Source organism: Salmo salar, chromosome ssa06, assembly GCF_905237065.1.
Source record: "Salmo salar chromosome ssa06, Ssal_v3.1, whole genome shotgun sequence".
In the NCBI taxonomy this organism is placed as follows: Eukaryota; Metazoa; Chordata; class Actinopteri; order Salmoniformes; family Salmonidae; genus Salmo; species Salmo salar.
In genome coordinates this window covers 45,022,430-45,044,789 of record NC_059447.1, presented here as the reverse complement: position 1 = coordinate 45,044,789, position 22,360 = coordinate 45,022,430, and the positions used below count along the sequence as shown (strand labels likewise).

The 22,360-nt window shown below is 42.0% G+C and overlaps 1 protein-coding gene across 3 annotated transcripts in view; it reads left to right on the top strand.

Moving 5' to 3' along the window:
• Positions 1 to 22,360, top strand: part of LOC106607468 (retinoic acid receptor alpha) — a 182,270-nt gene that overhangs the window by 108,099 nt on the left and 51,811 nt on the right. The window contains exon 1 of one of the 3 annotated variants that reach the window (XM_014204451.2): positions 15,726 to 16,854. The exons of the other annotated variants lie outside the window; for them this stretch is intronic. Coding sequence (XP_014059926.1) covers positions 16,677 to 16,854 — 178 coding nt within the window. The 5' untranslated portion in view covers positions 15,726 to 16,676. Of the gene's footprint in view, positions 1 to 15,725; positions 16,855 to 22,360 lie in introns of those variants that run through there. 3 annotated transcript variants of the gene reach the window in all.

Here is a 22,360-nt window from a genome sequence, read left to right as displayed (position 1 = left end):
CTTCAAATTTCAGAAGGTAAACAATTTCTCCAAAACGAAAGGTATACGTGTTGATATTAGTTGGCAGGGGACTTTACGTTATTGTGTTTTTTATGTATTTTTGATACGTTTCAATACTTTTTCTGGTAGATGTTGTCGAAGATCCCTTTGACATCTGTTTCATAAGAAATCAAAGCCTTTGCTTTGCTTATTTGTAATTTTTAGAATGGAAAAGGGCTTAAAAATGTATTGTCTTACTTTCTCAAAAATATAGACTCGTATCTGTGTGTATTGTGCCGTTACAGCACATTACTCCGACAGACACACAAGTACACTTGCACACACACACACTTATACACATACTCCTACACACCTGCTGGCATGTAGCAAGACTCATTGTAATCTGTCAGTACAAAGACTATTTGCAGACACACATAAACAAACACAATCCTACACGCATGCTCATATGTACAAAGGGTCATTGTGTGTGTAGCCTAATCCGGCAGCAAAAGCCCCCCCCACACACACACACACACACACACACACACACACACACACACACACACACACAGGGGTGTGATCAGGCTTTAAAGGCGTCAGGGCGGAGGATACATCTGGTGTTTGGGGTCAGTACTGTAGGTCATCAGGGTGTTATAAAGCCCTGGCCTTGGAGCACGTGGTACACATCCACTTACACACACTGCACTCTATGCCCTCTCCCTCCCTCCATCCATCCCTCCATCTCTCTCTATCAATCTCTCTCCATCCATCCCTCCCTCCCTCCCCATCTCCCTCCACTTCTCTCTCCCACAATCGCTCTCCTGCAATCTCCCTCCTTTCATCCGTCCTTCCCTCTAGCCCTCCCTCTATCCTTCCACAGCACTCTCTGGGCTCCATCAATCAATCAATCAATCAATCAAATGTATTTATAAAGCCCTTTTTACATCAGCTGATATCACAAAGTGCTATTCAGAAACCCAGCCTAAAACCGCAAGCAATGCAGATGTAAAAGCACAGTGGGTAGGAAAAACTCCCTAGTAAGGCAGGAACCTAGGAAAAAACCTAGAGAAGAACCAGGGTCTGAGGGGTGGCCAATCCTCTTCTGGCTGTGCCGGATGGAGATTATAAGAGTACATGGCCATTTAAGGCAAGATGTTCTCCACAACTCACATCAAACCAGAAACCAAATGCATATTTTATAATACTGTCACTACACTATTTTACACCCTCTATACCCTCTCCCTCATCTCTCCCTTCCCTCCCTTTTTACCACACTCTCTCTGGGCTCCACAACAAGTATCAAATCGGAACCAAGATAATATTTTGTTGAGATCTGTTTGAATTGCACACAGCGACGTGTATAGAAGAATATCCAGCTCCAAACTATCCTTGAAAAATGAATCACTGAGAAACTGGAAACTCAGAGCTATTTTTATAGAGCTCTATCATCCAAAGACACACAAAAGTCCACATATAACACTCAGAAATGGGGAAAACCATTTGAATGAATTCCATAACTTTTTTGACAGCATCCCTTTTCATTTTAACAAAATGTTCATGATTGCCCATGGAAGAAGTGGTCAGAAAGTGACTTTTTGGACCTGAGTGCCAAAACATTCAGGAGATGGTGCTCAAATTTGACCCATTTTGCATACCCCAGTATACCATGAGACATGTTTTCACCACTGGAAAATAATATATATTAGGAACATTTAAATTTTTAAACCTTTGACATCAATTAACAAAAAAAAACGTGTCAACTCACTGATGATTTGCATAGCTTAGACCCTATTTCATATCATCTGAGATATTTGTGTTGTGCCCGCCATAGGTTGAGACACAGCATGCTCTTGAATACAGGGAAAAATAATCATAGAATAATAATTCATAGAATGGACCTCTCCCTTCAGACCACTGCAGTTTAAATACACCATTTACATTTTTATTGGATTTAAACTTCTAATTACTACCACAAAGATGACCGCAGGTCTACCCAACTATCAAATGTCAACTTAAAGGTCATGTCTATTCTATGATCTATATTTCTATGATTAAAATAGGTTTCACATGTAGGATTGACAGTATAATTTAAAACAACACATTGCCATTCAAGTCAATATTTTAGTTTTATTGTTAGTCTAATTTGTTTTTGTATTGTTTATATATTGTTGTATTTTAAATTTGTATGACTGTCCTTGTCTATCAGTATATCAGTGTTTTTGTTACTTTTGTAGACTCCAGGAAGAATAGCTGCTGCTTCTGCAAAAGCTAATGGGGATCCAAATAAACAAATAAACATTCTCTGATGTATGGACCTCCAACCATCTTTGTGGTACCATTTGAAAGTTGGAATTTCAATGTTATTCCCATTTTAGTAAATTTATCAGCCAAAACATGACACCCACCCTGTATTCAAAACACATATTTTGTGTCTCAACCGATGGCGGACACCACACAAAACCTTAGAGGATGTAAAATAGGATCTAAGCTACAACATACAGTTAAAGTCAGAAGTTTACATACACTTAGGTTGGAGTCATTAAAACTCGTTTTTCAACCACTCCACAAATGTCTTGTTAACAAACTATAGTTTTGGCAAGTCAGTTAGGACATCTACTTTGTGCATGACACAAGTCATTTTTCCAACAATTGTTTACAGACAGATTATTTCACTTATAATTCACTGTATCACAATTCCAGTGGGTCAGAAGTTTACATACACTAATTTGACTGTGCCTAAACAGCTTGGAAAATTCCAGAAAATGATGTTCTGATAGGCTAATTCAAATCAAATCAAATCAAATTTATTTATATAGCCCTTCGTACATCAGCTGATATCTCAAAGTGCTGTACAGAAACCCAGCCTAAAACCCCAAACAGCAAGCAATGCATGTGAAAGAAGCACAGTGGCTAGGAAAAACTCCCTAGGAAAAACTCCCTAGAAAGGCCAAAACCTAGGAAGAAACCTAGAGAGGAACCAGGCTATGAGGGGTGGCCAGTCCTCTTCTGGCTGTGCTGGGTGGATATTATAACAGAACATGGTCAAGATGTTAAAATGTTCATAAATGACCAGCATGGTCAAATAATAATAATCATAGTAGTTGTCGAGGGTGCAACAAGCACGTCCGGTGAACAGGTCAGGGTTCCATAGCCGCAGGCAGAACAGTTGAAACTGAAGCAGCAGCACGGCCAGGTGGACTGGGGATAGCAAGGAGTCATCATGCCAGGTAGTCCTGAGGCATGGTCCTAGGGCTCAGGTCCTCTGAGACAAAGAAAGAGAGAATTAGAGAGAGCATATTTAAATTCACACAGGACACCGGATAAGACAAGAGAAATACTCCAGATGTAACAGACTGACCTTAGCCCCCTGACACATAAACTACTGCAGCATAAATACTGGAGGCTGAGACATGAGGGATCAGAAGACACTGTGGCCCCATCCGATGATACCCCCGGACAGGGCCAAACAGGCAGGATATAACCCCACCCACTTTGCCAAAGCACAGCCCCCACACCACTAGAGGGATGTCTCCAACCACCAACCTACCGTCCTAAGACAAGGCCGAGTATAGCCCACAAAGATCTCCGCCATGGCACAACCCGGGGGGGGGGGGCAAATTGACATCATTTGAGTCATTTGGAGGTGTACCTGTGGATGTGTTTCAAGGCCTACGTTCAAACTCAGGGCCTCTTTGCTTAACATCATGGGAAAATCTAAAGAAATCAGCCAAGACCTCAGAAAAAAAATTGTAGACCTCCACAAATCTGGTTCATCCTTGGGAGCAATTTCTAAACGCCTGAAGGTACCACGTTCATCTGTACAAACAATAGTACGCAAGTATAAACACCATTGGACCACGCAGCCGTCATACCGCTCAGGAAGGAGACACGTTCTGTCTCCTAGAGATGAACGTACTTTGTTGGGAAAGGTGCAAATCAATCCCAGAACAACAGCAAAGGACCTTGTGAAGATTCTGGAGGAAACAGGTACTAAAGTATCTATATCCACAGTAAAACAAGTCCTATATCGACATAACCTGAAAGGCCACTCAGCAAGGAAGAAGCCACTGCTCCAAAACCGCCATAAAAAAGCTAGACTACAGTTTGCAACTGCACATGGGGACAAAGATCATACTTTTTGTAGAAATGTCCTTTGGTCAAATGAAATAAAAATAGAACTGTTTGGCCATAATGACCATCGTTATGTTTGGTGGAAAAAAGGGGAGGCTTGCAAGCCGAAGAACACCATCCCAACCGTGAAGCATGGGGGTGGCAGCATCATGTTGTGGGGTGCTTTGCTGCAGGAGGGACTGGTGCACTTCACAATATAGATGGCATCATGAGGTAGGGAAATTATGTGGCTATATTGAAGCAACATCTCAGGTCATCAGTCAGAAAGTTAAAGCTTGGTCGCAAATGGGTCTTCCAAATGGACATGACCCCAAGCATACTTCCAAAGTTGTGGCAAAATGGCTTAAAGACAACAAAGTCAAGGTATTGGAGTGGCCATCACAAAGCCCTGACCTCAATCCCATAGAAAATTTGTGGGCAGAACTGAAAAAGCGTGTGCGAGCAAGGAGGCCTACAAACCTGACTTAGTTACACCAGCTCTGTCAGGAGGAATGGGCCAAAATTCACCCAACTTATTTTGGGAAGCTTGTGGAAGGCTACCAGAACATTTGACCCAAGTTAAACAATGTAAAGGCAATGCTACCAAATGCTAATTGAGTGTATGTAAATGTCTGACCCACTGGGAATGTGATGAAAGAAATAAAAGCTGAAATAAATAATTCTCTCTACTATTATTCTGATATTTCACATTCTTAAAATAAAGTGGTGATCCTAACTGACCTAAGACAGGGAATTTGTACTAGGATTAAAAATCAGGAATGATGAAAAACTGAGATTAAAAGTATTTGGCTAAGGTGTATGTAGACTTCTGACTTCAACTGTACAGTATGTGAATAAGAAATGTTTTCTTTTTTTCATATATGCCGTTAAAAAATAATTTAACAATTGTTTGACAGCCCTGTTTGTAAGCTTTTAAACAATATCAATCTCAACCGTTTCTCTTTCTCAATGATGGATCATGGTCTGGTGTGGTATGTAAAATGGGTCAACTTTGAGCACCTTTATCTCTTGAATGTTTTGGTATTCAGGCCCAAAACGTCACTTTTTGAGCGCTTCTGCAATGGACAAATACGTATGGAAGGTTTCGTTCAAATCAAGTGGTTCTATCAAAAAGTGATTGAATTCTAATGTTTTCACCCAAATACAACTTTGAGAAGAAAGAAAAATAAGAAAAAACATTTTAACAACTTGGGCCACTTGACACAAACCAAGCATCTTGTCATTCAGAGATTTTTCTCTTTGAGGGTCAGTCATTTGCTCTCAGAAACAGTGGGCCATGACCTTGGCTTCCATCTGGGTGGGAAAGGCATGTTTTGATGTGGAGGCCAGGATAAAAATAATAAAAAATGAGCCTCTATTGAGCTAGAAAACCAAGCTATTTCCCTTCCAAAGAGAGCCTATTTGTAAAGCATTTCTCTCTCGCTCTTTCTCCTTGTAAGAATGACTTTTCAAGCAATTTACAATTGCTGAGGTTCAATTTTTTAACGGGTCATTTTAACAACCAGTTAATTATTTCTGTACATCTGGCTCTTTTTCTCCATTTCATAAGAGATGGCCAGGGTTATTCTAGCTAGGTTTCTTCTAAGTGCTATAGGAACAAGGTCATTTGATTTCTCGTATCACGGAAATAACCTGTACTTCAGCTGATATTTTCATCCCCTTTACTTTCACACAACACACTGACCCCAGTGCCCCCCAGTAAAAAGAGTCGAGCATGAAAGCGTGTGTAAAAACAAAGGTAAACAAACACGTACAGACGTTAAGATTACAAGACAGCTCTGGCCTCTTCCACACGTCCTCTGGCCCATTACGGAGATAACGAGACAGGCTTTCACAGGCTCAAACCTCCCAACGTAGTGTGTGCATGTACATGTGTGTGCTACCCTTCCCAGAACCATGCCTGCAGTTTATACTCAGAATACCCACATAGCCGCTGCCTGGCTCCTCCAGATGTGCAGAGGCTAACAGTAGCTAATCCACGCCATATGCTAACAGCTAACTCAAGCCATCACCATTACCCTTGGCCTAGCTCCAGAGTTCTCAGACGGAGATGTCATGTAACCACTTTCTCACAGGTAAAAGCTCTTGTTTTCAGTCGGAGTTGTTTGGACAAGGGGTTTTGGGGGATTTGCTCGTAAAAAAAAATGATTTCATGCAATGCAACCGCCATATGGTCACGGATTTAGAAATGTACACACGCACCCGATCCGTACATGAAAATATACTGAAGCTGTCTTTCCCATACAGTTATGTAGCTTATAACATGTCACACACACCCCTTTTTCTTTCACCCTTGCCCTCAGCCACATGTACACAGACCGAGCGATGAGCAGGGTGATAAGGGAGGTGTGAGGCAAGCGATTGAGCAACATGTCAAACCCACTCTGCTGTCAGATAGGGGAGGCTCTTTCTGCATCTCAAATGGCTCCCTATTCCCTATATAGTGCACTAATTTTGACCAGTGGCCTATCCCTAAATACAGAATAACATGCCATTTGGGACTAGGGCTGTGCGGTATACTGTATTTTACGATATACCGGTATTGATGCACGGACCGGTTTGTGTTTTTACGTTACATTCTATAACGGTATTTGAATGTTTGGTTTGTTAAATGTTGTACGCTGTGTGTAACATCCATTTTGTTAGTGTACTTCGCTACTTGCCGGACGGTAGCAGAGTGATCACTCACTCACTCACTCACTCACTCACTCACTCACTCACTCACTCACTCACTCACTCACTCACTCACTCACTCACTCACTCACACAGACCAAGCCCTGTCACTCAAGGAGCATGTTTGTGGTTCCTCAAACCAAGACACACTTGCGTTCAGTCTGCATGTTCAGTGCGGCACATGCAACAGTGTTGATGACAACAATGCTGTTTACACTTTGCTTCTTCATATAAATCCACTAGCGTTCTACAATTACACTGAGTTTGTGTTTCTTACACCTGCAAACGACAAGTTGGGCCTGAATCGTGTTAGCCGCAAATGCTAATCGCTAGTTAGCTAGCCTATAAATGTACTGTCAGAGCAAGCGGAACTAACTACACAGCCTGATAATACCAGTGATGGTGTAGACCTTAATCGGTATGTTGTTTGCACAACAGTATCTTCTAAATCAAAGAGAAATACTTGAAGCATGAATATGTTAGCTACATGAAGTTGCTACGAGAAAACATTAAATGTAGCCAAAGATTATAGGGTCCTCTAGGAAACACTTGTCAACAACACTCTGTTTCCTAACCTGTCACAATAACTCCTGGCATTTTCACTCTTGTCATGTCAAATAACACTGTATTCAAAGAGCCCGCTATTATATTCTAGCTATAGAATTAGAATTGCCATAATGCCAACAGTTCACCCAAGTGTTTTGCTCTAACTCGCAAGTCGAATCCCAATTTCAACATTTGGTTTAAAATAAGGCCTAGATTGTTTGCCGATATCTTGCAGCCCTATGTGGCAGTGTGGAAATTACCCCAAATGAGTGCAGGAAATTGATGAAAATGCTGAAAATGATATTTGGTTGAATTGAACAGTATAAAACAATCAGAATGGAGAAGACCCATTGAAATCACTTAGAATGTATATGTTGCCACTGTAGGGTCATGTGCTACTCATGAAGCGCATTTTGAACTTTTATTATTAAAAAAACATAAAATACTGTCATACCGTAATTGTTGTTTGAAATACCGTCATATGATGTTTTGGCCTTATCGCTCAGCCCTATTTGGGACACAGGCCAACTCTTCAAAGTTGAACTCTTTAATGGGTTCATTACACCATCGAGAGGAGTGTGTGGTGTAATGAACCCATAGCAGATCTGCAATGCATGCTGGGAGAAAAGAGGGCAATGTGTCCGACATCTTACATACCCATGTACATAACCATGATAAACGGCTAACCCTTTACTGCTGTTTGCAGGGACAGGGAGAGAAACACACAGGCACACAGGGACACGGTCCGTTCTTCTCTCAGCTAGTTGATGTTCTGAAGTGTATCATATTAATGGAAGTGACAGAAATGTCACAAGTCGACTCCTCCGACTGTCTTGTGTGAAAAACACGATACTGGGCAGCTTCTTCCTGTGGCTATCAATCTATGTCATTAGTGGTTAGGCTACGCTGCTAATGAGCTAATGTCCCTGTTCTTTTGTGTGTGTGTGTGTGTGCGTGTGTGCGTGTGTGCGTGTGTGCGTGCGTGCGTGCGTGCGTGCGTGCGTGCGTGTGCGTGTTGTGCTGCAGCAGAGAGCTAGATAGCCCATCATCCATTTGTGGAGGAGGAGGTAATTACTGTAACGGAGTTGACACAACACTAATGACTCCTTCCATTTTGTTTTCTGTCACCTCGAACCAACTGATCTCATAAAGGAAATAACGTAACATAATGACGGTGGGTGTGAGATTCACAATGAGACTTAGTTGGTAGAAACACCATGAGGCCAATGTCTCTGGTAATCCTCAGTTAAAAAAAGGGGGGGGGCTGCTATGTCTATGTTGAAGTGGGAAGGGGGGGGGGGGTCAGGGATGAAGGTGGAAATACATAGTTTAGTGCTTTGAAGTTACAGTCAGGTTTTCCCACGCATTTCCTCCCATCACATCATAAACCTCTTCAATCCCCCCTAAAATCCCCCCATCCCATCTCCCTCCCTACATCTCAACTCCCCCATTCCTCCCTGCACCACTTGGCCTCCAAAGACTAATGCTAATTGCTCTTATCAAGGACACCATGTAATCTACTCTCATTATCTCAAGTTCATCGGCCCGCAATTCATTTGAGGGTTGTAAAGTAGCTTAGAAGTAAATATCTTCAATATCTACTCAATTTGTTATCAGAACACTACAATTATCTCTTTGTATGCAGATGAAAAGGTGTATTGCCCTAAACATGCCACATCAATGTACAACTGCATTTCACTTGTACAAAATAGCCAATTCTTTCCCACTTCTCCTTAAAGCCATAGTGGTGAAACTACCATGTCCGTTTGCGATATTAAAAAGACGTTACTTCAAACAATGAACACTTTCCCCCCCCCCCCTCGGACATCATTGCACACACGATAGCACAGCAGAGTATGTACTACGATTTAATTTTTACCACGATGTGGGGATGCTCATTTCCTCAAAACGAAGACAATATCAAATGTGCCTGGGGCGGCCAGCGGTGCTGTTTCACCGGATCTCATTTTTAACCAAAGCCAATTTGAGGGTTGACCTATAAGGTGGTTGAAAATGTGTAAGTGTTCCTAATTGGCATCATCAGGTCCAATATGTTGGGATATGTATCACTGTTTCCCCGACCATGCCCAGGAAGAGCCCGGGCCGGTCGGCCGCTCTCAAAGTGGGCATCGGTTCAGAAGTTTTAGCTCCTAAGAGCAAGAAGAATTACCGCCTTGCAAAAAGCCCTCTTCCTTCACAGCCTTCCTTCACAGGTTCCAGAAAGTGATTAGTGGCGTTTTAATGTTTAAAAGTGTCAGTGCGTTTCTCAAAGTCAGATCCAGCCAGGACGTATTCGGCAAGATGAGAAATTAACAAGAATAATGGCTTCAGTTCCATGCCTTTCTCTGTAGAACTCCACGAGTCATTGGGGTGTCCAGTGCTTGTATTCAAAAAGTAGGAGTGCTAATCTAGAATCATTTCCCCCTTTCCGTGTAATCTTATTCATTAGGATCAGTTTGGCCTTTTAGATCTTATCTGAGCACTCCACTAGGAGACTATTTGTGAATACAGGCCCTGGCTTCGTCATCTAGTTTTTGAAGTGCTGTTTCTTGCCAATTGACACACACTCCATGAAGGGTTATCTGTAAGAGTAAAGAGTGTTGGCCCATATGTTGAAATAGGCCGCCTGTTCAGTGACACTAAGGTTTACTGACCCGATTTGACATTTTAGGTTGATAACAAGACATTTTAGAACTCTTGTGCACCTTATCCGTTGGAAAGCAATGTTTTTATGCTTATAATGCGAAACCTGTGAGACTGACTCGGAGCCAACAGTCGAAGGGCGCGTTCTCAAAGCAAGCGCAGGCCAGCTGGCAATGTCACGCCCTGACCATAGAGAGCCCTCGGGGTTCTCGATGGTGTTTTAGGTCAGGGCGTGACTGGGGGGGTTTCTAGGTATTGTGTTTCTATGTTGGTGTGTGTGTATGGTTCCCAATTGGAGGCAGCTGATAATCGTTACCTCTAATTGGGGATCATACTTAGTGTGTCCTTTTTCCCACCTGCGATGTGGGATATTGTTTTGTGTGAGTGCCTATGTGTGCTATGTGTTTCACGATTGTTATTTATATATATATCACTAGACTATATATACACACACCATATACACACACAACTACATTGACATTTCCGCAGAAAAACCACGCACGCACACACTCCAACATACACTTTCACACTCATCCTTTGCTGCGGCTACTCTGTCCTTTATTTTACTCTAATTATTATCTATCCTGATGTCTAGTCACTTTACCCTGCCTTCATGTACATATCTACCTCAAATAACTTGTACGTCTGCACATTGATTTGGTACTGGTACTCCCTGTATATAGCTCCACATTGATTTGGTACTGGTACTCCCTGTATATAGCTCCACATTGATCTGGTACTGGTACTCCCTGTATATAGCTCCACATTGATCTGGTACTGGTACTCCCAATATATAGCTCCACATTGATCTGGTACTGGTACTCCCTGTATATAGCTCCACAGTGATCTGGTACTGGTACTCCCTGTATATAGCTCCACATTGATCTGGTACTGGTACTCCCTGTATATAGCTCCACATTGATTTGGGACTAGTACTCCCTGTATATAGCTCCACATTGATCTGGTACTCCCTGTATATAGCTCCACAGTGATCTGGTACTGGTACTCCCTGTATATAGCTCCACATTGATCTGGTACTGGTACTCCCTGTATATAGCTCCACAGTGATCTGGTACTGGTACTCCCTGTATATAGCTCCACATTGATCTGGTACTGGTACTCCCTGTATATAGCTCCACATTGATCTGGTACTGGTACTCCCTGTATATAGCTCCACATTGATTTGGTACTGGTACTCCCTGTATATAGCTCCACATTGATCTGGTACTGGTACTCCCTGTATATAGCTCCACATTGATTTGGTACTGGTACTCCCTGTATATAGCTCCACAGTGATCTGGTACTGGTACTCCCTGTATATAGCTCCACATTGATTTGGGACTAGTACTCCCTGTATATAGCTCCACATTGATCTGGTACTCCCTGTATATAGCTCCACAGTGATCTGGTACTGGTACTCCCTGTATATAGCTCCACATTGATCTGGTACTGGTACTCCCTGTATATAGCTCCACATTGATTTGGTACTGGTACTCCCTGTATATAGCTCCACATTGATCTGGTACTGGTACTCCCAATATATAGCTCCACATTGATCTGGTACTGGTACTCCCTGTATATAGCTCCACATTGATTTGGTACTGGTACTCCCTGTATATAGCTCCACATTGATTTGGTACTGGTACTCCCTGTATATAGCTCCACATTGATTTGGTACTGGTACTCCCTGTATATAGCTCCACATTGATTTGGTACTGGTACTCCCTGTATATAGCTCCACATTGATTTGGTACTGGTACTCCCTGTATATAGCTCCACATTGATTTGGTACTGGTACTCCCTGTATATAGCTCCACATTGATTTGGTACTGGTACTCCCTGTATATAGCTCCACATTGATTTGGTACTGGTACTCCCTGTATATAGCTCCACATTGATTTGGTACTGGTACTCCCTGTATATAGCTCCACATTGATTTGGTACTGGTACTCCCTGTATATAGCTCCACATTGATTTGGTACTGGTACTCCCTGTATATAGCTCCACATTGATTTGGTACTGGTACTCCCTGTATATAGGTCCACAGTGATCTGGTACTGGTACTCCCATATATAGCTCCATCCTTGTGTATTTTATTTTATTCCTCTTGTGTTACTAGTTTTATTTTTAAACATTGCATCATTGGGAAGGGCTCATAAAGCAAGCATTTCACGGTAAAGTCTACACCGGTTATATTCAGCGCAGGTGACACAACATTTGATTTGAATCAGTCAAAGGTCAGACAGATTGTGTGCACATGTGATTGTTAGGGTCGGGGTGAAGGCCTACAATGTATGAGAGCGCTGAGCAGTGCCTCAGAAACAAAGGCAATATTTGGCTGTTCCACTTTCCTGAATTGCTTGTTGTGCAAAACGTGTTTCGATATTTAATCATCAACTGACCTCGAAGAAAATTATGTTGTGAAACGGTAATAAGCAAACTGGGCTAAAGGCAATGATGTAAGCGTAAATAATAGCAAATTGCTTTGTGTCGTACATTTACAATGAAGTCAATTTTCATTACGCAACTTGCCAGGCACTGCTCGCTCGCTTACATACCCATCAGGAAATTGTAATATCCTATGAAAGGGCCCGTATCTGTCGCTAGTACCCCTGCCGCCACTCTCAATGGATTTAATGCCTCCTATCAATTAACAAATGTGTATTTATTTGATGTGTGGTCTTTTATCCTGAGCAGCTAATATTTTAAACAGATGAAAATCAATACCCAAGCGCTTTCGCACCAAGGAAAAAAATGGGATCAGCCGAGGCATTAAAGAAGAGGCTGATACGTTGTTCTACTTATGGATGGGGCCATCTTTCACTCACTGACAGCAACCTTGGTTTAGCTCGTTGACTGATGCACAGTGACGCCACGACTTGACTATTCATTGCCTTATGTGCACACTGCTCTACCCGCTAGGAAGTGTGTGTGCAACCTGCCCAGGGAAGTGAAACCAAGGAAGGTGGGGAAAGGGGGGGGGGTCCTACTGGATTACAGGAGAACTTTGGGGTGATTCCAGTTACAAGGTGCAGAGGAGTGAAGTGAGAAGTTGAGCGTGTGGTGGGTCAGCACAAGGTGAGGCTTTTGCCTGGTTTGTTGGGTTCACAGAGAGTTCAGCTGCACTGTGAAAGGTGTGTGTAATTGGTGGGCAGTCATTGGGCGTATTTACGGTACAGGGACAGGGATGGATGGAAAGGTTGAACAATATTGACAAGTGTCTTGTTTTGTCTCAGAATAACAGCCGCCACACTTGTTTTCAGTAAATACATTGTTCTGCATTCAGGCTTAACAATACTGATTTGTCACTCATATTTTAAACTGTTCAAACCTTTTTTTGTTTTTGAATAGAATACAACTTTATTAAAGCTGCAATATGATTTTTTTTGGGGCGACCTGACCAAATTATAGCTCTGTAATTCTCATTGAAAGCAAGTCTAAGAAGCGGTAAATCTGTTCTCTGTGTGCTATTTCTATGCTTAGAGTTCTTAAGTTTTGTTTTTGCGTCTCGGGGCCCCCGAGTGGCGCAGCGGTCTAAGGCACTGCATCTCAGTGTTTGAGGCGTCACTACAGACACCCTGGTTCGATTCCAGGCTGTATCACAACCGACTGTGATTGGGAGGCCCATAGGGCGGCACACAATTGGCCCAGCGTTGTCCGGGTTTGGCCGGTGTAGGCCGTCATTTAAAATAAGATTTTGTTCTTAACTGACTTGCCTAGTTGAATTTAAAATAAAAAAATTAACCCCGGTTTTGTACACCAGCTTCAAACAGCTGAAAATATACAGAATAAAAATAGAAATGCAACATGCAACAATTTCTAAGTTTTTACTTAGTTACAGTTCATATAAGGAAATCAATCAATTAAAATAAATAAATTAGGCCCTAATCTATGGATCTCACATGACTGGGAATACAGATATTCATCTTTTGGCCACAGATACCTTAAAAAAAATAGAAGGGGCGTAAATCAGGAAACCAGTCGCTATCTGGTGTGACCACCAATATTCTTTTTAAAATATTTTTTAAATATATTTTTTCAAATAAATGTAACCTTTATTTATCTTGCCTCATACAGCGCGACACATCTCCTTCACATAGAGTTTATCAGGCTGTTGATTGTGGCCTGTGGAATATTGACCCTCTCCTCTTCAATGGCTGTGCGAAGTTGCTGGATATTGGCGGCAAGTGGAACACGCTGTCGTACATGTCAATCCAGAGCATCCCAAACATGCTCAATGGGTGACATGTCTGGTGAGCATGCAGGCCATGGAAGAACTGGGACATTTTTAGCTTCCATGAATTGTGTACAGATCCTGACATGGGGCCGTGCATTATCATGCCGAAACATGAGGTGGTGCAGCGGAGGAATGGCATGACAATGGGCCTCAGGATCTTGTCACTGTATCTCTGTGCATTCAAATTACCATCGATAAAATGCAATTGTGTTTGTTGTCCATAGCTTATGCCTGCCCATACCATAACCACAACTCCACCGTTGGGGCATTCTGTTCACAACGTTGACATCAGCAAACAGCTCGCACACACGACGCCATATACGTGGCCAACTACATCAAATACCCCCCTATATTATATGTATGTACTCTTATTCCATTCCTTTACTTAGATTGATGTGCTTTAGGTAGTTGTTGTGGAATTGTTAGATTACATGTTAGATATTGCTGCACTGTCGGAACTAGAAGCACAAGCATTTCGCTACACTCGCAATAACATCTGCTAACCATGTGTATGTGACCAATAACATTTTATTTTATTTGGTCTGCGGTTGTGAGGCCAGTTGGACGTACTGCCACATTCTCTAAAACGATGTTGGAGGCGGCTTATGGTAGAGAAATTAACATCAAATTATCTGGCAACAGCTCTGGTGGACATTCCTGCAGCCAGCATGCCAATTGCACACTCCATGGAAACTTCTGTGGCATTGTGTTGTGTGACAAAACTGCACATTTTAGAGTGGTCTTTTATTGTCCCCAGCACAAGGTGCACCTGTGTAATGATCATGCTGTTTAATCAGCTTCTTGATATGCCACACCTGTCAGGTGGATGGATTATCTTGGCAAAGGAGAAATGATCTCGAACAGTGATGTAAACTAATTTGTGCCCAAAATATGAGAGAAACACGTTTTTTGAGTGTATGGAACATTTCTGGGATATTTTATTTCAACTCATGAAACATGGCACTAACACTTTACATGTTGCGTTTATATTTTTGTTCAGTGTACAATAGTTTTGGTTATGGAAAACATATTTCAAAGCGGTTTAGATGGTACAATGATTCTCTACACTGTACTTGCATGTTTTGTCACATAAACAAACATTAGGCGAACTATTTGAATTTTAGCAACCAGGAAATGGCGACGCGATTTCTGCATATTGCACTTTTAAAGAGCCATTGGCCGAATTCAGTCATTAAAAAAATGACATCCCAGTTTCTGTCAAGTCCCACTACAGTCATAGATCAATTAGGGCTGTACTGTTAGTATCATGTAAATATCATGTTCCACTTCAAATCTCATGCAGAATAGATACTCATCATCTGGTGAACACCTTAAACAACATCAAATATCCCCCTCTATGATTTACAAACTGAGAATGTTAAATTTGGCCATAGCCAGGGGAAGGATAACCTGAGTCGGTTTACGAGCTTCTTCTCTTCTGCTATCCTTTTCCCCTAAACGGGATGCTTCCGGTTTGAGACACCCAGCTGAGGGTTTCAGGACGGAGAAGTGAGGCTGGGGTAGGTGGAGCTAATACGCAGCTGCTGATACTCGTCAAAAAAAATGTTGCAGGGCAGGATTTGGAAACTGAATGAACTGTGAGCAGAGGTCTCTTCACAAGACATGGACGCCGGCCGTCAAGTATCCTTATGTAACGCGGGGAATCACGAAAAACAACAGGATGCTCAACAGATTCGCGAGATTTTTCGGCGAATCGTAAGCCTGCTGTATTTGAGATGAACTAGTATAGCGCTCTCCGTCGTCTATCGAAGAGATCGGATATTACTCCTGGAACATATTATCCGTTCTGGTGTTGTCATAATAGGAGCGATCTGGAATTAAAATACCTATTTCCACTTGATTCGGTTGTTGAGGCGACGTACAGTACTGTATCTGTAAATATGAGATTGGGTGGACACGTCACTGACGCTGGGAGCATGCTGGACAATAAGTTCTCATAGGCGACTTTTCTATAGGACTTGTATTCTACACATGCTTGCATTGGAAGGAAAAGGCAGATCGACGGGCGGGATAGCGTGGTCCACTTTAATCCCTGTGTCGCCCGAGTTGGTCAACAGTTTTGGAAACACCGTTTCAAAAACAGTGAATCGTGGACTCAATATTCCCAAAACGAGCCGAGCAAATAAAACGGAATAATTTGTTCGATTTTTTTTATCTAGTTATTTTTCCTAATCACAACCGTTTGTGCCCACTGAATTAAACCACCATATAGGTCGGTTGCGTCACTTCATCGGACAGGTTGGAGAACAAGAAGTTGTTAAACTGTTGTGTAATATTGTTCCGACTCTGTTGAGGAGGAAACCCTCTGGTGCGTTCTTTCCCCGCGACATGTGATGACATCCTTCGTTGCGCTCGGTGTTTTTGAAACGCTCTCTTGTCTTTTTTATTCGAACGGGAGGAGATCAAAGGACATTTGCTTTCTATTTCGGGCTGCAGTTAGTTTTGCATGATGTACGACAGTGAGGATGTGGTGGGACTCACCCCTAGTCCGAACCGGTTTTTAACTATGGATTACTACCACCAGAACCGAGGATGTCTAATCCCTGAAAAGAGCTTCGTACCTGCGGCACACCGTCCCTTCAGTTCGTCCATCAGAAATCAACACTGGAATGGATCAAACCACTGTATGTTGCTTTCCACTTTACTTGTTCTCGACTAACCAGTAATTGATTGTCGAAAGAAACATGCATGTACCAAGGCGCATACATATCCGTAGATATTGATTGTTGGGCGATATGAGCAAAGCATTACCCCAAGTTGTTATAATGTTTCGCTTTTCCGTAGGCTTCATGTTCTGTCTCTGAAGTTATTGCATGTAGGCCAAACTTTTGTCGACAGTAAAATTTATTTAATTATCTGAACTAAAAACATACAGAATCTATTTGCAACATCGCAGTAACATTGTGGCAATCCATTCTCACCGCCGTATTACATTGCTTGCAAAAACTTAAACCATGCCATGCTTGAGGCGCCTTGTGACTCATTACTATGTGGCCATGTCTGTGTTGCTATACTAGTGTTTATATATACAACGATATAAAAAGCCTGGGCCTACTTTCTCACATGGGAGAAAAATGTAGATCTAACTGTATCACGTACATTTTTAATGATCTTTAATGATCAGTATGACCAAATAGATACACAATCCTTGCGGTTCTTTGCTTGCAATTTTTTTTACAGCCTTCAGTGGAGTCTAATGTCCAAAGACCACATGTAGGATAGTAAGGTAATGTATTGGTAACTTGCTGACTCATTCGTCATTTTTTTTTTTTTTTTATCGTAGCCTACAAGTCAGTGTCTGTGACTTATGAGGATAAACTAGGTTTATATTTAGAACATGTTTGCTCCAAATTCACAAGAAGTGTGATGATGGAACAATTTTGACCAGATTCACACTTCAATGCTTAGAGGTCACCTATCACAAATTGGTGTCACACATCATTTTGTTTTGTTAGAAATGGTTGATAATGTTTTACCCCTGATACACTACTTTTCCATCCTAACATTCAATTAGATTGTCATTCAAAACAACATTAGGCTATCAATGGATAGATCATTTTGTACCGGTCTCCTCCAGCATCTTCACAAGGTCCTTTGCTGTTGTTCTGGGATTGATTTGCACTTTTCGCACCAAAGTACGTTCATCTCTAGGAGACAGAACGTGTCTACTTCCTGAGCGGTATGACAGCTGAGTGGTCCCATGGTGTTTATACTTGCGTACTATTGTTTGTACAGATGAACGTGGTTTGGAAATAGCTTTCAAGGATGAACCAGACTTGTGAAGGTCTACAATTTTCTTTCTGAGGTCTTTTGATTTCCCCATGATATCAAGCAAAGAAGCACTGAGTTTGAAGGTAGGCCTTGAAATACATCCACAGGTATACATCCACAGCCTTCCCTGTGGCTCAGTTGGTAGAGCATGGTGTTTGCAACGCCAGCATGGTGTGTGCAACGCCAGGGTTGTGGGTTCGATTCCCACGGGGGGCCAGTACAACAACAACAAAAAATGCATGAAATGTATGCATTCACTACTGTAAGTCGCTCTGGATAAGAGTGTCTGCTAAATGACAAAAAAAAAGGTACAGCTCCAATTGACTGAAATTATGTCAATTAGCCTATCAGAAGCTTTTAAAGCCATGACATCATTTTCTGGAATTTTCCAAGCTGTTTAGGCACAGTCAACTTAGTGTATGTAAACTTCTGACCCACTGGAGTTGTGATACAGTGCATTATAAGTGAAATAATCTGTATGTAAACAATTGTTGGAAAAACGACTTGTCATGCACAAAGTAGATGTCCTAACTGACTTGCCAAAGCTATAGTTTGTTAACAAGAAATTTGTGGGGTGGTTGAAAAAACGAGTTTTAATGACTCCAACCTAAGTGTTTGTAAACTTCCGACTTCAATCTGAAAAAAGCTTAGCCAAGTTTTGAACATCTTTAATTTAAACTCAGAGATATTTTGTAGCTTGCTCATCCCTACACTTTTAGCTATATGTTGATAGTTGCTTGCTGTGGTCATGGGGAGTGAAAGTCGACCAGAGTCCTTTCTCAGTTTCAGCTGAGTCAGTCAGACAGTCAGAGCCGCTCTTTGAAGGTCTCCCATAGCAATGTCCCCATGAGAGAACAACACTGCTGGGATCCCAACAGGGTGTTGCGTTGAGTCACAAACCAGGGTCCTGTTCAGTAGAGACAAAACGTTTTGGAACTGAATGGAACAGGGAAGTTCTTGCTTACCTGAACTTGTCCAACAAGTACAGCGGGGCAAAAAAGTATTTAGTCAGCCACCAATTGTGCAAGTTCTCCCACTTAAAAAGATGAGAGAGGCCTGTAATTTTCATCATAGGTGCACTTCAACTATGACAGACAAAATGAGAAAAAAAATCCAGAAAATCACATTGTAGGATTTTTTATGAATTTATTTGCAAATTATGGTGGAAAATAAGTATTTGGTCAATAACAAAAGTTGATCTCAATACTTTGTTATATACCCTTTGTTGGCAATGACACAGGTCAAACGTTTTCTGTAAGTCTTCACAAGGTTTTCACACACTGTTGCTGGTATTTTGGCCCATTCCTCCATGCAGATCTCCTCTAGAGCAGTGATGTTTTGGGGCTGTCGCTGGGCAACACGGACTTTCAACTCCCTCCAAAGATTTTCTATGGGGTTGAGATCTGGAGACTGGCTAGGCCACTCCAGGACCTTGAAATGCTTCTTACGAAGCCACTCCTTCGTTCCCGGGTGGTGTGTTTGGGATCATTGTCATGCTGAAAGACCCAGCCACGTTTCATCTTCAATGTCCTTGCTGATGGAAGGAGGTTTTCACTCAAAATCTCACGATACATGGCCCCATTCATTATTTCCTTTACACGGATCAGTCGTCCTGGTCCCTTTGCAGAAAAACAGCCCCAAAGCATGATGTTTCCACCCCCATGCTTCACAGCAGGTATGGTGTTCTTTGGATGCAACTCAGCATTCTTTGTCCTCCAAACACGACCAGTTGAGTTTTTACCAAAAAGTTATATTTTGGTTTCATCTGACCATATGACATTCTCCCAATCCTCTTCTGGATCATCCAGATGCTCTCTAGCAAACTTCAGACGGGCCTGGACATGTGCTGGCTTAAGCAGGGGGACACGTCTGGCACTGCAGGATTTGAGTCCCTGGCGGCGTAGTGTGTTACTGATGGTAGGCTTTGTTACTTTGGTCCCAGCTCTCTGCAGGTCATTCACTAGGTCCCCCCGTGTGCTTCTGGGATTTTTGCTCACCGTTCTTGTGATCATTTTGACCCCACGGGGTGAGATCTTGCGTGGAGCCCCAGATCGAGGGAGATTATCAGTGGTCTTGTATGTCTTCCATTTCCTAATAATTGCTCCCACAGTTGATTTCTTCAAACCAAGCTGCTTACCTATTGCAGATTCAGTCTTCCCAGCCTGGTGCAGGTCTACAATTTTGTTTCTGGTGTCCTTTGACAGCTCTTTGGTCTTGGCCATAGTGGAGTTTGGAGTGTGACTGTTTGAGGTTGTGGACAGGTGTCTTTTATACTGATAACAAGTTCAAACAGGTGCCATTAATACAGGTAATGAGTGGAGGACAGAGGAACCTCTTAAAGAAGAAGTTACAGGTCTGTGAGAGCCAGAAATCTTGCTTGTTTGTAGGTGACCAAATACTTATTTTCCACCATAATTTGCAAATAAATTCATTAAAAATCCTACAATGTGATTTTCTGGATTCTTTTCCCTAATTTTGTCTGTCATAGTTGACGTGTACCTATGATGAAAATTACAGGCCTCACTCATCTTTTTAAGTGAGAGAACTTGCACAATTGGTGGCTGACTAAATACTTTTTTGCCCCACTGTAGATGACTGATTTTCGTTGCAAAACGTTGGGCGATAACGCCTAAAAGATAAGCCTTCCACAACATAACCACTGATCTGGCTTTCAAGTCTCTTTATGAAAATGCCCCTTTTTGTTTAAATGTAACCAGAACCACTAACAATAACTTCTTGAAGCAGGCAGGCATTATAGAAAATGAACACAGGTCTCATAAACAATCTCTCAAGCACAAGCCCACATGCTAGTGAGTAGCCAGCTAATATTTGTGTTTATGCTTATTGCACATTTTATAAAACACAGACTAGACAGCTAGTATAAGTCTTCGGCTAAAATGCTGCTAGCGGTATTTGGTGCCGCGTGCGACAAACTGAGCATACATTTTCCAGAATCAACGTTCATTGATACTCTTGTTTTAGTAGTGTCTGCTCTGCTTGAAATTTGAGGAGTTGAGACATTAAAAATGGTATCTTTAGAAAGGATAACTCCTCTGCTATTACAGTAAAATAATGTTTCAATCTGTTTCGGTGTCCATATGAGCGACGATTCCGATGGACCAAACCTCAAATGCAAATAGTGAGTTGTATCCGTTTGTCAGAGAGGAAGAAGTGATCTTTAATCTTTGTCGTTGTGAGTGGCAGGTGGAGGGGCTTTGTGTGTGTGTAAATTGGAAGGAGCAAAGGAGATGAGACCAAAAATACATGAGAACAAGAGGACATAAACACTCATAAGAATGGGAAAAAAAATGAAAAAGTTGATTCTTGCGAATATAGGCATTTGGAATATCGCACAAAAACATAAATTAGATGGTATATGACGCAGCCCCACCATACGTGTGCACTTCTGAACAAGACCCAGGGATAGCAGCCTCCCAGTCTTATAGTGGCAATAGTGACACTTTGGGCGACCCGACCAAATTCACATATCATTTATTTATTTAACCTTTATTTAACTAGGCAAGTCAGTTAAGAACAAATTCTTATTTACAATGATGGCCAAACCCTAACCCGGACAACGCTGGGCCAGTTGTGCGCCGCCCTATGGGACTCCCAATCACAGCCGGCTGTGATACAGCCTGGAATCGAACCAAGGTCTGTAGTGACGCCTCTAGCACTGAGATGCAGTGCCTTAGACTGTTGCGCCACTCAAAATGTGAGTTATAGATCTATCAAGCATTAGATCTGTTCTATGTGCACTTTCTTCCCGTTCTTAAGTTTTGTTTTTCTGTCTTTTATTTTGGTTTTGTACACCAGCTTCAAACAACTTAAACTATATTTTTGGTTATGGAAAATATATTTCATAACAGTTTATATGGGACAATGATTCTCTACACAATACTAGCTTATTTTGTCAAATTAACTGAAACTATTAGAGTGTTAGGAACCAGGAAGTCGCAGAGCGATTTCTGCGTAGTGCAACTTTAAAAACAGCTCAGAGATCCAGACAAACTTTGATGTGGAGTGCAAAGTTGCGTTGCCCCCACCATCTCTCCCTCTTTTCTCTCTCTCGCTCGCTCTCTCGCTCTCTCATTGTGCTCTGTGTGAAGGCTGAGGATGACTAACTGTGTTGTTTTGTGCGCACAGCAACACTCACCAAATATGCAGCAGCCACCTTGCTAAATTGAACTATAGCCCCAGCTTTTGCCAGACTTTTTGAAAGGAAGAGAAGCCCCCATTCGATTCAGGAATGTTTGCCGGGCACCCTGCCGCCGACCATTTCATGCCAAAACAAACCTGTGGCAATCGCAGCTCACAAAGAGGTAGACAGCCATTCAGTCCCGGCAGTAAAGTGCTATT